Here is a 14,515-nt window from a genome sequence, read left to right on the forward strand (position 1 = left end):
GTGGGTGCTTGTATGTCTACATTGCTGCTGACCCGAAGCAGCTGGGGGCTGCAGGGTGCCGGCAGGAAGGACAGGGCAGGCAGAAGGCGCCGCTCATCTGGACACAGACCCTGGCTAGCCGCAGCCCACCTCCTGGTTCTGGTTCAGTGGTTTCGTATTAAGTCAGATGTTTTCTGGAAGAAAAGAATGCCGCAGGTGCTACGTGGGAAACTGGAGGTAATTCAGGTCCCCGAGACTTCCATGGGGGAGAAGTTGGAGGCCATCACGGTGTGGATGCGGGAAGGTGAGATAACTGAGGATTTGAGGACTTCAGCTGAAGTCCGTGACTCAGGCATCTTAGAGACAAGGGAGGGTGTTCAGTCACTGGGAAGCTGATTCATCTACCTGGCAATGAGATGAAGAGCAACGAATAATAGATTTTGGGGTGTGTGGAAGGCAAGAGAGGCCAACGCGCTAATTCGAAACAGCTTGGAAAGTGCCTCAAGGGTGACTTTGACTTCTCCTTGCCTTTTTTCAGGGCTTAGCTCTGTTGGCTCCTCTCGGTGCAGATCCCCAACCGTTCCCTGTCCCACGGGAACACCAGGCGGGCAGCCCCTGGGGCCTAGCCGAGCAGGTGGCACTGGATGCCAGAAGTACACTTCCAAAACTGGCACCTAAACCTTCCACGTGCCTCTCGGCTTGGCTCTTCCCCCCACGTGTGCTGCAGCAGTGCTTCCCTGCCATGCCAGCGGGGTGTTTATTGCTGTGCAAGCAAGACTGGAGCTGTTGGACATGCCTTTCATCCTGTTGCAGCCTGCTGGATTAATGGGGCAGGTGTGTGTGCGTGCTTCCCCTCCTCCCTTTCTATATCCTGTTTCACGCTGTAATGGCCATGGGGTCCGAGAGATCGCTTCATCTTGTACTTGCACAGCCTTTTCCGTAGGCATTTCTTAATGCCCAGTTGCTGTTCCTGGGTTTCACGTGCCAGGCGTCGTGGCGGGGATAAGGAAGTAACAGCCTCCATTTGCAGAGAGATTGAGCAACTTGTCCGGTGTCCCTGCTGGCGCCCGTGGCTGAGGTGGGGTTTGGGGCTCTGTCTCCGGAGTCTGGCACTTGCAGACTAGAGCACCTTTCCTGTGACAACAGGTGTGAAAATAACGCCTCTGGGGCTTTGGGACGAGGCTGCTCCAGATTTTCGCTAGCACTTGGAAGTGGAAAGTAAGCCCTTAGCTGTTGGTATGTTTGCTTTTCCTGATCTCCTCTATGTTTTTTTCAATCCTGAAAGAAATTATCCTAATTATCTTGGATGCTTTTGTTGCCTCTCTTTCCATTTCCTTCTGTCATTGCATATTTGATTTGCTACCTGAAGATGCTGTTACAGGTTTGAGCTGAGGAATAATTCAAGGCTTTCCTTTTCCTGGGTCCCGAATCATTTCACAAATGATTCTTCAGTACCTTTCTATGCTTTGTGCCCTTCCGTGTAGCTCAGAAGTGACAGGTACGGTCATCATTGCGCATGGCTCCTCATTTTATAACGCGTCGTGTAATTCGGATGGACTTGAATGTAGTAGCATAAAGACTTTGGAGGCCTGCCCTGTGCGAAGGGGAAAATTACTGTCTGGCCCAGAGCAATGGCTTTGTGATGACTGCATTGTGTTCTGGTGCTCTGTGTTTGTACCAAACTGGTTCGCTGCCAGGTTACTTACGGCTTATCCAAGCGCTCAGTACAAAGAATGCCAAAAGAAAAACTATTTTTTGTTTTCTGCGAATTCCTCCAGCTGGGAGCATTCAAACCGCTGTCCAAGTGGCTGTGTCCTCTCTCTGCAGACCTGTTTTCACCAGGTCGGGCACAGCTAACGTGTTACTGTGTGAATCTACGTGGGGGGGGAGTGCGTGTGAGAGCACATTTTACTTTGAGGAGGTGCAGCACGAGACCTGAAAGGGAGATGCCTCCCTGTTATTCCCCTGGAGGCAGTGGTTTGCCTCTTGGAGAAAATCCGTCTCCTGGAGCACCAGGCTCGGCATAATTGGCAAGTCCGGAGCGGGCTAGCCGTAGCCACGACTGTGCTGACCCTGCAGCATTTTTCCTCAGCTCTTTCTTGTGAGGAGGCTTCGCCTCCCTCCTGCAAGACCCGCCGCCCCTCGGTGTCGCAGGTGTGCAAGTCGTCGTTCCCCGTGGCCGTCCCGTGCAGTGGGCCGTCAGCGCTGAGCCTGGGGAGGAGACCCGGCGGCTGTGCCGGGGAGCACGGTGCTGGCACCCAGCAGGCCGTCCCCTGGGTCAGAGGGGAGCAGCGGGGCTGCGCAGTGGGAATGTTTTAGGCGCGGGGCCGTGCACGTGGGCAGAGGCACCCGTGGGGCACCAGACCTGCCGAGCCCGCCCCGTGCGGTAGGGCTGCTGCCTTCCTGAAGCTCGAGGCCTTCTGTGCAGCGCTCCGAACGACCGAACCGGCCTCGTATTTCAGTACTTCTGCTCTTTCGTGGCATGCATTGTCTGGCTGAGGGGCTACGGCCGTGCTCGAAGCTTAGGAAGGGCTCGTAGGTTGCTGTTGCCAGCAGAATCCCACAAAGGGCAATTCAGTAAAGGGATTCCTTCCCGTCAGCCGTGTCCCTGTCGGCCTGCCCAAACACGCGCGGACACTTAGCTGATTGGCAAGGACCTTGGGGGTTTCTTGAGCACTGAGCAGGATAATCAGATAGATTGTGGGATACATCTGCTTGATCCTATTTCTTATGATTACGTGGTGGGGAACAAGCCTTAATGAGCCTTGGCCTTTCCCGTCTCCTCTGTAAATCTGTTTGACTCAATTGAGCTCTCTTTGTGTGCGACATCTCTCTTTGTGCTTGGAGATGGAAGCATCTACCTCTGAAGCTGGCTGTGCTTTGAGCTGGGGTGTGGATTAGCTGACCTCCAGAGATCCCTGCCAACTTTTTTTTTTTTCCCTTTCTTTTTTTTGCGTTTGCAGATGGTGTAATTGTGGTCCTAACCCCTTCCTAGCGGTGCTGGCAGTGGAGGGGATTTTAGCACCAGCTCACAGCAGCATGCCGGCTGTTTTCTGTGCAACAGAGGAAATGCTGCTTTTGGGTTAAGCACCTTGCTCTAACGTGCTCCCTGGCCCTTGGTCCCAGGAAGCTGCCTCCCGTGTGCTGGAACGATGCTTGAGCAACGCTCCCGGTTCACTGCCTGCACAGCAGAGCATCCCTGGGGAACACCCGTATCTCACCTCGGGGCGCAGGCAGTCTCCATCACTCGTAGCAGAGAGCACCACAGTCCTGTCCTCCACCTGGTCCCAAATAAGCTGATAGGAGGAAAGCAAAAGCCCGCAAGAACAAAGATGACTGTGGTGGTGGGGTTGCTATTTCTAACAGTAAACCTATTCAGCAAAGCAGGGAGAAGTTTCCTTTGAACCACTGTACCGCATGTGGCCCCGAAACACCCTGTGGAAAGGCATTTGTTCTGCTAGGCACGCGTGCGGGTCCAGCACGGTAGCTTCTCTCGCTTTGTTCAGAGGCAAACAAATAAACAAAAAAGATCCTTAAACTGCAATGCGTTTGTAATACCTTTTTGTCTTAGAATTTCCCGGCAGATAGCGGCAAATAGCTGTAAGCCTTTTGCCTGTGGAAGCATTTTGGAGAAGAGCTAGTCCTGCAGGAGCGAAGGGGAGAGGTGTTCTTTGGACTTGAACTGGACAGGAGGTGGTGGAGGTTGGTGATGAAGAAAAATGGATTATGAGGATTTCAGGTGGCTGAGGGAGTAGGAGCACCACAGGGAAGAATGATAGATTTCAGAAACAATTTTTTTCCCCCAGATGTTTCATTAGATTTGGCAATTATTTTGCCTGTGATTGTTTGCTGCAGGTTTTAAATGCGAAGAATTGCATGTGTGTCATGGAGGGTAAAGTTCCCAAAGTTTATTTATATTTTTCTCTGCACTGAAGCACTTCCCTCCCTCACAGAGCTTTATTTTATCTGATGTTTTTTTTGTCCTTCTCCCAGTAAGAGAAGTGCCTAGGTCAGCCTAGGTCGTGCCAGAGCCGTTATGAGCAGCGTGTAGCATCCAGAGGCCAGCGATGGATGATCCATTTTCCCGAGGACACCAGCACAAAGCACTGTTGTCCCTGCAGAGCACCACGTCTGTCTTCTGGGGTGCCATAAATCCTTTAGCAAGGTGCTTCCTGGCAAGCTTTCCAAGGTGCGATTTGTGCAACTGCAGCCGCTGAGGAACGGGAGGATTTTCCTCATGCTGCTCTTTCCGTAGAGGTCGTGACTTGGTAACCCACACCCTGTAAGGTTGCTCCAAGCCATAGACGTGAGTGAGTGTGGGGCAACAGGGCTGAGTTGTTGGTGGCTCTTTGAGCGTGGTATTTACACGCCCAAGCATCCGGCTGTCGTGCACAGCCACTTCTGTCGTTGGTTTGTGTCCTGTCAGTGAGGCTTTTGCGTTGCAGCAGCGTTGGGGGGCGTTTTATTTGTGTGTGTGGTTTCTGGGTTTGTCTGTCCTTTTCTGAACAGACAGCAATGAGGGCTGAAGCTGGCTCTTGGGCACACAGTGTGATCCTTGGTGATTCGTGGCCCCCAGCGTCTGCCATTAGGCCTTGAACGGAAACTTTCCATGCGTGGCCACAGTAGAGAATCTGCTCTTTCTGTTTAACTGGTAGAAGGAAAAAAAGTCTTTTTTTTTTTTTTTTCTCTTTTTTACTAGCTACGAAGGTCTACCGTAAATTAAGTAAACTGTTCCCTGAGGGAGAAAGTGTCCAGGTACAGACTGTTCACAAAGGAAATATTCAAAGTGTCTACTGAGCTCCTAAAGTGTTTGCTTTAAAGTATAAGAGCCAGAGCGATAAACAGAATATTTTCTTATTTGAAAGCAAAAAATACCTCTTGCAGGTGGCAGAAAATACATGGACCTTCTTCAGACTGTATCCTGCAGCCCGTGAAGTGCAGAGGCAAGGAGCAGGAGCTGTTGGGAAGCCGATCCCTCTGTTCCTAGCACACGGGGTGTGCGGGCCCGGGGGTGGCACCCGGCCCGCTGCCTACACGCTGCTGGCACTGGCACAGGAATTTGAGTCTACAGCAGCTTGAATGCTGCTGATTTTTATGGGGTGTAGGGTAAGAGCCCTGCTAATCTGGACTTCAGTAGTGGAGGATCCGTGCCTTGTTCTTACGGGGCTTATTTTTGTGGTACAGCCTTGCCAGTTCCACTTGTGAACCACTCCCAAGAGAAGCAGAGCTGCTCTGTGATCCGGTCATGGCAATGCCTCACTTGCCATGGGCTCTTGTGAGGCTCAAACTGAATTTCTTTGATGTCAGACAACTGAACTAATGTCATCGTGTTCCTGGCTTGGTAGGCCCTGAATGAAGATACATGATTTTTTGTTTTTCCCCTCACCGACTGTGAAAGCTCCCTGCAAACGATGTGGCTTACCTTTTGTCATGCATGACTGCCATTAAATGTGCCAGTGCGGCACTCCCCAGCAAAATCTTGTCTTTGGCTGTGCCCTTTTGGTTCCCCTGAAGAACAAGATGCAGCTTCCCATGTCCTTCTTTATTCCTGCTGTGAAAGTGGAGGAGAAAGAAAGCACTGGGGAAGATGCTCAGGCTTGGTTTTCTATGGGTATGCGAAAATCCTGTTGGATGGTAGCAGTGTTCTGAAGGCCTTTGTTTCTCTTTCAGAACAAAATAGTTCAACGTGCTATTTTTATTGTTCCTGTTTCTCTTTGCCATGCAGTATTTCCAGGAACACGTCGTTTATTTGGAAGATATGTTTTTGTCGCTGAAATCATGCCGCTTCAGCCTGTGAAGGAGGGGTTTCACCATCCCGGCTTACCCAAGGAGGCGGGAGTGGTGCCCTAAGCTTCTCTGCACCCGTCAGAGTGCAGTGAAACGCCAAGGTTCCAGAATCATCTACAGGTGCAAGGGCTGAAGAGTGACGGTGTCACTTGTGCTGTCAGATGAATTTAGTTCTTTGAGGAAAAAGCCATAGGAAAAAAAAAACAAACAGAGTTTTGCTGGCTGAAGAGCAAGGTTTGTTGCTGCAGTGAAACAAGGTATTTACCCATCCAGGCTGGCTTGGTCTGAGCTTTCAGGGACAGCAAGTCGCAGAACTGCGGAAAGTGTGCTGCTGTCTGGCGGCACAGAGCCGAGCTCAGGCTCATGGGAACGTGTCCTTCGTTCCTCTGGTAAGTGCTGGTGGCTCATGTTGAGGAAAGGAGCATGGAGAGTGCTGGCTGCAGCAAAGAAAACACCGCTGGAGCTTGGCTTTGAGAAAGCTCCAGTGCCCCCTCACTGTCTGCCCTGGCTCCTTTCAGCTGAAGGGAGATAGCTGCCGTTCTCCCTCACCAGGGCTGTCAGCTTGGATGAAAGCACTTCTGCTTCTCAGCTGAGCAGTCATGACCTGGAAATCGTTGAGGGACAATTAATATGGAACCCCACCTTGCTGCTTTTCCTGAGTCACTTTTGTATTTCTGCAGGAGAAAACAAACAAACAAAAAAACACAGAAAAAAGGGGGGGCGGTGTGGGGGAGACCGCCCCAGCTCCTTAAATAGCATCATTTATACATGGAAGCTGCTTGAATCCACCCTGTCGCATAAATAACCATCTCCGAACCCGGCTGTCAGGAAGCATGCTCATGAGCTGACGTCCACGGGGGGTGGCAGTGGAAGGGGATCGGTTTCGTGGAAAGCAGGAGGAGTTCAACCGTTGAGTGAATACGCTTGTCCTCACGTTACCTCAAGCGGCGAGGGCATCTCGGTCCTGCCAGAGGCAAGCTCCGGTGTGACCTTCGCTCATCGCACTGCCCTTGTCCTGTTCCCTTCGGTAGCCGCAGGACTGGGTCTGACGTCTGGAGCAAGCCCCTGGCCTGCTGCATTTCAGGCAATTAGCGCCTGGCCCAGCAAGAGGCCCTGGAGCAGGGGCGCTAGGGTTATTGTTTCCTTAAAGGGATAAAAAAAACACTGGCCTGTCTCTCTTTTGCTGCTTTTTTTTCTCCAGCTTTGCTGCTGCTGCAGTTGCAACGGGGTCGGTCCGTCTGGTAGTGGAGGAGCTGAGCTCTGCCAGACAAATCTGGCTTGCTGAGCAGCAGCGCTGGGAAGGGTTCAAAAGGCAGCACCTACCCTTTGTTGTATTTCCTGCAAGCTAACGAAACCAGTGTTTTGTGGAGCTACTTTGTAACCTTGTTATGTTGGTTTTGGCATGGATGCTTTTATTCCTCCTGTTTGAAGTGAGTGGGAGAACAAAGTGACTGAAATGCCAATTCCAAAAAAAAGGGTAATACAGCGTTGTAAAGATGTATCGCGGTGAGAATGGTTGCAATTGTTTGCTGCCAGGAGTTGAAACGCAGGGAAGTGAAACTCCGTAGCGTCAGGGGTGGGTTTCTGTCAGATGTTTTTATCTTCTGGCTGCCTGCACGGAGTCTCACTGCAGTGTTACGAAGGCTCTGTGCGATGTCAGCCTAGAAAGCACACGTTTTAGGCTTTTCCCATGGCCACATGGAGAGGGAATTTGCAATAATCCAAACATTGACAGAACCGTATTTGTTGACTTGCGGAAAATCCTAGCTCGTGCTCCTCTGGGCCGCGAGCGCGTAAGCCTGAACACGATGACTTCTGTCTGCGCTTGCTGCTCTCCCGGCCTCAATAAACCTGGGAACCAGATTCATTTATTTAGGCCCCGATTCAGCAGAGCACTTAGGTACAGGCTTCAGCTCTCTCCTTCCCAGCCAGCCTGTCGGTGTGCTCGGAGTGAAGCGTGTGCGCTCTCCTGAGCGCGTAACAAGCGAGCGAGCCGGGGCAGCGTGCGCCTCGCCTGTGCTTTCCCCTTCGTCAAGCAGGCAGCAGAACCGATGTCCTGGTATTAACGTGATTTATTTAGCTCCCCCAGTACAGGAGCCCTCGTGCTAGGGTCTGAGATGGCGGTCTGCCCGCCTGCAGAGCTGGGTGGTTCCCGTGGCACCGAGTATTCCTTGTGTCCTGCTCTTGCCTGTTGAGCAGACCGTTGTGCTCTTCTGCAGGGCGTGGGGCAGGGGTCCCCTTTCTGTTTCCATCAGCAGAACATCAACAAGTGTTTCTTCGTAGTGTGTTTTTTTTTTTCCGTAACGGTTGGAAGAGAAAACATCAGTCGTGTCACGTGTATCTGAGTGTTTTGGTCTCCGTAGCTTAGCGTTTCCTAGGATTCACGTGACTTACCTTCCATTAACGCGCTTCTCCTCATTGCGAGGATTCTCAGAGCAGCTTACTGCACGCGTGTACCCGTGTGCCTGTAAAGCCCGTGCGTGCACACGTGTGTTCCTGAGTTACGCGGGCGACGGCAAGGTGAACGTTTCCTTTGTTGTGGCCGTAGGGATTTCTCAGGGCGAAGGTGCTAGGAAGTGGCAGTTGCAGTGCTGCCTGTACACCTGGCCGTAGCTGCGTGAAGTTCAGAGCCTCGCTTCCCCAGGAGTGTGAGGCTGCGGAACAGGCAGCTCATCCACAAGATTTCAGTCTGCTCGGAACAGCTCCTGAGAGCATTCCTTCTAATCCCCACCCATATTTGACCTGTTCTGGCTCGTTTTGAAGAGCTGCACCCAGCCTGTCCCTAGCTCTCCGCACAAAGCTTTAGCACAGCTTTTCCTGTGTGCTGAGCTCATTTGGACTGGGAGCCCAGAGATCAGCGAGGGGGATTCATGTATAGATTTGCCCCACTCGCAAAATCAGAATCGATTGAGAGCATCTCTGTTTCTTACGAAACCCAGAAGACGTGAGCGTGGCTAGATACGCTTTTTTCCTTTGCTTTGAAGTTTAAAACATGCCTAGCAAATCTGATCTTTGCAGTCTGTTCCCCACCTGATGTGCAAAAATGCAGAGGTCTTTCCAGAAGCATGGGTTCGCTGAATCGTTGTGCTGAGGGTGCCGTCCTGAACGCAGAGGTCTGGGCAGTTTCTGTTATGAACTTGACTCTAATTAGCCTAGACAATACTTGTAGCGTAGGTTTAGCCAATGTTGTTTTTAATGTGAAATAATTCAATCCATGAATCAAACAGCCTCCCTGCCCCACCCCCTACAGCTGATGACAGCATCTTCCCACACTCCTTCCTCGGTAGCATTGTTTGACTGTTCCAGCTCCAGTAGGTTTCAGTTACCAATCAGCGTAATTGCAACAACACACCAATAATAAGAGGAATTTAAGCTTCCTTTTCTTGTAGTTGAAGGCTCCTCTGCAGAAGTTTGAAGTCTTAATAGCGGTCACACGAGCAACACGCTGCACCCGTTAAGTGGCTGCAAGGGGGAACGGCAGCGCTTCAGGAGGATGAAGGGCTGGATTTGGGGGACTCAGAAGCAGCCCGGTCCTATCAGATGGTGGTGGTACCTCAAATATGAGAGCGGAAAACTCTTACGGATGGCTTAACGTTTCGGTGGATGCCAAGGACACCTTGAACAGGGACGTTCTGGGAATTGCTTGCTGTATAACGCAAGTTGCTGGGATGGGAGCAATCAGAGCTGTCTTTAGTCTCGCAGAGAAGTACGGCTGTGAACAGCGAGTTAATGTTTTCCCCTTGCGCGTGGCTCAAGTTTCCCCGTCAGGTTTGCTTTTTGTTCTGCAGGTTCCGAATTTACAGAAGGCACGTGAACTGGTAGTTTGTGCTCAGGGGGCGTCCCGGCCCGCTGCTGGGGCAGCGCCGCCGCCAGCAACGGGTTAAACGCAGCACCTCAGAGCAGTCGGCGGGCTGAGCTGTAGCAGCTCCTTCTGCTTTGTATACAAGAGAGCCACCGGCTGCTCTTCCTGCCAGCACGCTTCCTACAGAAGGGGGAAGGAGGGGGGAAGACAAATGGAAAAAATACACATATCGAGAAAGACCGAGCGGCGAAATATTCCTCCTTTGTCTGGGAGGGCTGCCCGCTGGTGCCGCTCCCGGCCGGCCTCCTCTTGGCGGAGGCGCGCAGGCAGTCGGGGGGTCGCAGCCACGGGTGTCGGGGCGTGGGGTGCCCACCGGGGTCGCTGGGTGGGTGGGTGCGTGGGCGGGCGGGCGGTGGCCCAGCGGGGCTGGCAGCAGCCAGCGGTGCCCGGTGCCCAGTGCCCGACGCCGAGCCGTGTCCTGGTGGTGCCGGCGGCGTCGGGCTAAGGCATTTTCTGTGCAGCGGGCACAAAAATGAACGTCTGCCAGAAGAGATCGATGTGAAACCTTCCCTTTTATTGGGTGGCCGCCCAGACCTTCTGCTGCAACAGTAAATGTAATTGGTTGCTTCCTCCTCCCATGCGCAGCTTCATGTGGGAAATGCCCTTTTCATCTACAATGGCTGACTGCGCGGTGCCGCACTGCCAGTGCCTGGGGAGCCCCTCGCCAGCGAGTACGGCTGCTGCTTACGGCTCGAGTTCGGAAAGGGGGCGATTGTCTTGTTGTAGCTGATTCTATTTCTCTTTTTCCTGCAGGTTGCTGAAAAGTGCCTTTCCTGAAGCCACCGCTGCTTGGATTTCTGTCTAGGGCTGCCTCTCTCTTCCCCCTTCGCCCCCCTTTCTTTTTAATTTGGCGTTGCTTGCAGTTCATACCCTGACGGCAACTCATCCATCCTCTTCCTTTTTTTTTTTTTTTTTTTTGCTCCCCATTTACACACAGTTTGCTCAGCCATTTTTCTTCCCCGAGTATGTAGCAAATATTTTAAAAAAGGAGAAAAAAAAAATCTAACATCCTTCTGCTTGTTTTGATGCTCGTGAACCGTAATTTTTAGAAGCAAGAAAAAGAAGGAAAAAAAAAAGTTTTCCCCCTAAGGACCGAGACCATTCCACAAACTGAAGTGCTGCCAGCAGCATATGCTTTTTGCAAGAATAATTGAAACCATTAACTGGAGAGCACAGAATTCTTTTGAAAGTCTGCCAGTTATTTTCAAGTAACTTAGGCAGTGGCACAAAATATAACACTTATATTTTAACTTCTACAATTGCACTTTTAGGAGCTGGCCTCTAATTTGATTTTCAGTTGTTCTGATAAGATTTCTATTTTATGATTGGCTTTATGTTTAATTCTTGTTTAAACAAACACGATTTGACTTAAATGAAAACCTAAGTGCTGATGAATAGGAGTTCTACCAAAGCAACAAGTTAGTTATTTCTTCACGTTTAACTTGAATTCACTTTTTTACCCTTTTTTTAAAAAAAAAAAGAAAAAAAAGATCAGCAGTAAATATTGCCCTAAAGAAGGGTGTGATTGCTTGCATTTTAATTTTTGTTTTTAATATGGCTGTAAACGTCTCCCTGGTTCGTGATACAAAATGGCTGACATTAGAAGTGTGTCGAGAGTTTCAGAGAGGTACTTGTTCTCGGTCTGATGCAGAGTGCAAGTTCGCCCACCCGTCACGGAGTTGCCATGTGGAAAATGGTCGAGTTATTGCCTGCTTTGACTCCCTAAAGGTGAGGACTGTCTAACACATGCATTACCTAAGCTCACTTGCTTTCCTTCTCTTCTGAATCACTCGGCGTGCTGGGATATGGGATGTATAGAACAACTGGGTTTTGTTCCGTTTCTGCGGAGAGGTTGCTGTTGGTGTGGGATGTAACTCCCGAAATCTAGGTTAGCCAGGAGTCTGCTTTTCCTTTGTTCAGTCTCATTCAAAAACTGGAAGTTTCAGACAGCTTTTTGTTTAGAAATCGTAGTGATAGTAGAAATAAGTGATGGGGGGGAGACTCTGCAGCAGTTCTGTTTTGATTGAGTCTGACATCAGGTGCAATTGCATGAAGTGTCAGAGATCACAGGGGGAGAGAGAAGGAAAAAGAGGATTTCATCCAGAGCATTTTCTGATTTGTACCTCAGGTCTGATACAGTTCTCCTTGAAATGGAGAATTCGTGTGGGCAGCAAATGAAACTGAAATGAGAAAAGTAGAGAACTGAAACCCAGTGCTTTAATTTGTGTCCAGAGCACATTGGCTATGTATTCAGTGCAGGGATCTGAAATGTGCTTTTAATGAGCAGAAATAAAAGCAGCATTTCAAGATAATGAATCAGCGTTATGTGTATTTCCTGGAGACGGAGTTGCAATTGCACTCTACCACTGTCCTGTAGATGAGGAACAGGCAAAATATTTGGAGAGTGGTGCTCACAGGGAAAAAATGGTTGTTGGGAAAATGCATTCTGCAAAGGATATTAAAACATGATTGTTCTGCTAGTATTGTCTAAGTTAGAGCTGAGCCTTTTTGCTAGTGATCATCTTTGTAAAGTCAATTTTGCAGGGAGTAAATGGTTCTTGGTTGCTTGTCACTGTCGCAGTTCCAGGGGTAACTTTCAAAACTTCTGAAATAGTCAGATTGTGAGTCAGGGCGGGTTGACAGGGGACACTCTCTGGGGCACTTCACTGGAGGTCTCTGGAAAGGAACTTTTTTTTTTTCCCTCTCCCCTGAAAGTGGGGCCCCTCAAAGGTGTTTTAACTAGGATGATAAAAACCTTGAGATGTCACGGATAAGTGATTGCTTTTGAGAACTCTTGACATTGTGTTTAATGTTTTGATTTGAGTAATTAACCTGTTTGAATATCTAAAAGGAATCTGGTAAATTTTATCAGCTTAAAAATTTTCCCTTGAACTTCAACTGTTGCTTGAAAAGCTTTGGGTTTATTTTTACGAGCACAATGACTAACAGAACTGGTGGAATTATGTATGTGCAGGTTCAGACCAGGACTGGATCTGGTCTAACATGGGCTTACCCATTTTATTACTGTTTGTGGCTTCTTCATAGCTTCACTTCTCTTCCCTTTTACCAAGAAGTTCAAGCTTCCTATTTGCATTTGGTTTTGCTCTTTTTAATCTGAGTGTATACAATGACTTAGTTGTACAGTGACTTTCAAATGTTCATTTACATTGTTGGCCTGCTGACAGTAAGAGACAGAAATATTCTTTATCAGAGGGGGGAAAAAGTAATGTTCTTTATGCCCTTGAAACTTCTTGAATTGTGGCCAGTGGCAGCGCAGATATTTTGAATGAGGAGATTAATATGTTTACGTTTTATAGCATTCATTTGTGAACTGAAAGGAGTGCTGGAATGCCATGTACGATGTTACCACGTCCTTTGCAGCACCTGCCCAATGCTTGCAGCTTTCTGAGGGGGGCATCCGCTGCGTAGCCACCCCTCTCGGTTTGGCACTGAACTACCCTGAAAGCAGTGCCCAGCGCACGGCGATTCCCCGCGTGCACTGGTTGCAGCACGGTGTTTGTAACGCGCCCAGGCTCTCTGTGCTGCGCCTTCCTCTTCCTCTGCGCAGCTCAGGCTGCGGGATGTGCAGGACACGGGTATTCACAGCTCAGGTTCAAGTCCCTGCTGCTGGCAAGAGCGTGCACTTCTCCCGCATCAGCACTGAGGAATGCGATGGGGAACACCGTGTTGAAAAGGGGGAAAAAGAGGAAAAAAAAATCTGTCGTCTCTATTGGTATGGTCTTCTACAGCTCAGCTTGTTTCCTCTGTAACCGGCTGTTAATAATGTTCTCATTGCAGTTCTCTCCTGACACAGTAGCAGATGCCCAATGTGCGCTAGTTATGGGGCCTGAATTTTCATGGGAACAGGTTCTCCAGATTTTTCAGGCTTACGATAGCCCTGCGGAGGGCCAGCAGCTCTGCCTCCCAGGAATTACAGCTGGCAGAGAGCAGACCGTTCAGCACATGGCCAGGGGTTGGGGGGGGGGGGGCTAGTTCTGCACCTCCTCTTCCCCCCCGCAGCCCTTCCTTCCTCTACCCCACAGCCCCTCTGTGTAGCCCCGTGGGTCCAGGTGCTCTCGTTGGGCAGAGCCGGGTTCTGCCATCCCGCTGAAGGGTGCAGCTCCCAGCCCTGCTTTCCCGGCCGTCGTGGCAGGCTAACAAGGGTGGCTAGGTGGATGTGTGAACGCGCACCGCCCGTTTCCCAGCGGAGATAACCGCCCTGGTGACTAAACGCCCGAACAATAGTCTTTCTGTTCTTGGCCCTTGCAAGCCCGGCTCCAGCCCTGTTTGCAATGGTATCGAGGGGCTTGTGGTCATAACAGCGGCCTCCCTTACCGGCGGCCAGGGCAGCGTTACGCGCATGTCCAGAGCTGTAACCGCCTCCGCTGCCTGGGCGCGTAACTATTCCCTGATAGTGGCTGCGATGCGTAGAAGTTCGTCTTTGTCTCTCACCATGCTGCTGCCTGCCGGGGCGGGGAGGATTGTCAGTCCTCAGGCCCACCCCAGGGTTGGCCCAGCGTTGTGCTGAGGCCCCCCCGTTAACGCTGCTGCATTCTCAGACCTGTTACAGGGAGGTTTTCCCTGCCCGTCCTGTGCACATCTTTGTGCGCACAATTGCTCTTCCCCTCCGACAGCTGTTGAACACCAACCCTCTCCTCTCCTGCGGAGGGCTTTATGACTGCTTAGTGCTCTTTTCATCTTTTCACGCCCTGCATTAGCCGAACATCTGTGTTGCTTTATTGGAGACAGGATATAGGATGCTTGCCGCTAATAAGTTTTCCCGTTGTCTTGCAGTCGCCCAGGGCTTTGTTCAGAGGTTGCTTATCTGCATCCATTGTGTAGTGCTGCCGCTTGTTTTTTCTCACAGACCTCTCAAGCCCGAACAAT

General features: G+C 50.5%; 1 protein-coding gene across 21 annotated transcripts in view; it reads left to right on the top strand.

Annotated features, from left to right (window-relative positions):
* The window catches only part of MBNL3 (muscleblind like splicing regulator 3), a 100,713-nt gene that overhangs the window by 24,503 nt on the left and 61,695 nt on the right, over window positions 1-14,515 (top strand). For 16 of the 21 annotated variants that reach the window (XR_005824145.1, XR_005824147.1, XR_005824149.1 and 13 more), the window contains exon 2: window positions 10,382-11,356. The exons of 3 other annotated variants lie outside the window; for them this stretch is intronic. Coding sequence is in view for 13 of the 18 variants with exons in the window: in XM_040572826.1 (XP_040428760.1) it covers window positions 11,183-11,356 (174 nt within the window). In the remaining 5 variants the exon portion in view is untranslated. Of the gene's footprint in view, window positions 1-10,233; window positions 10,300-10,381; window positions 11,357-14,515 lie in introns of those variants that run through there. 2 more of the 21 variants (XM_040572832.1, XM_040572825.1) reach the window with 2 other exon arrangements.

The sequence above is a fragment of the Cygnus olor genome, chromosome 13 (assembly GCF_009769625.2).
Source record: "Cygnus olor isolate bCygOlo1 chromosome 13, bCygOlo1.pri.v2, whole genome shotgun sequence".
NCBI lineage: Eukaryota > Metazoa > Chordata > Aves > Anseriformes > Anatidae > Cygnus > Cygnus olor.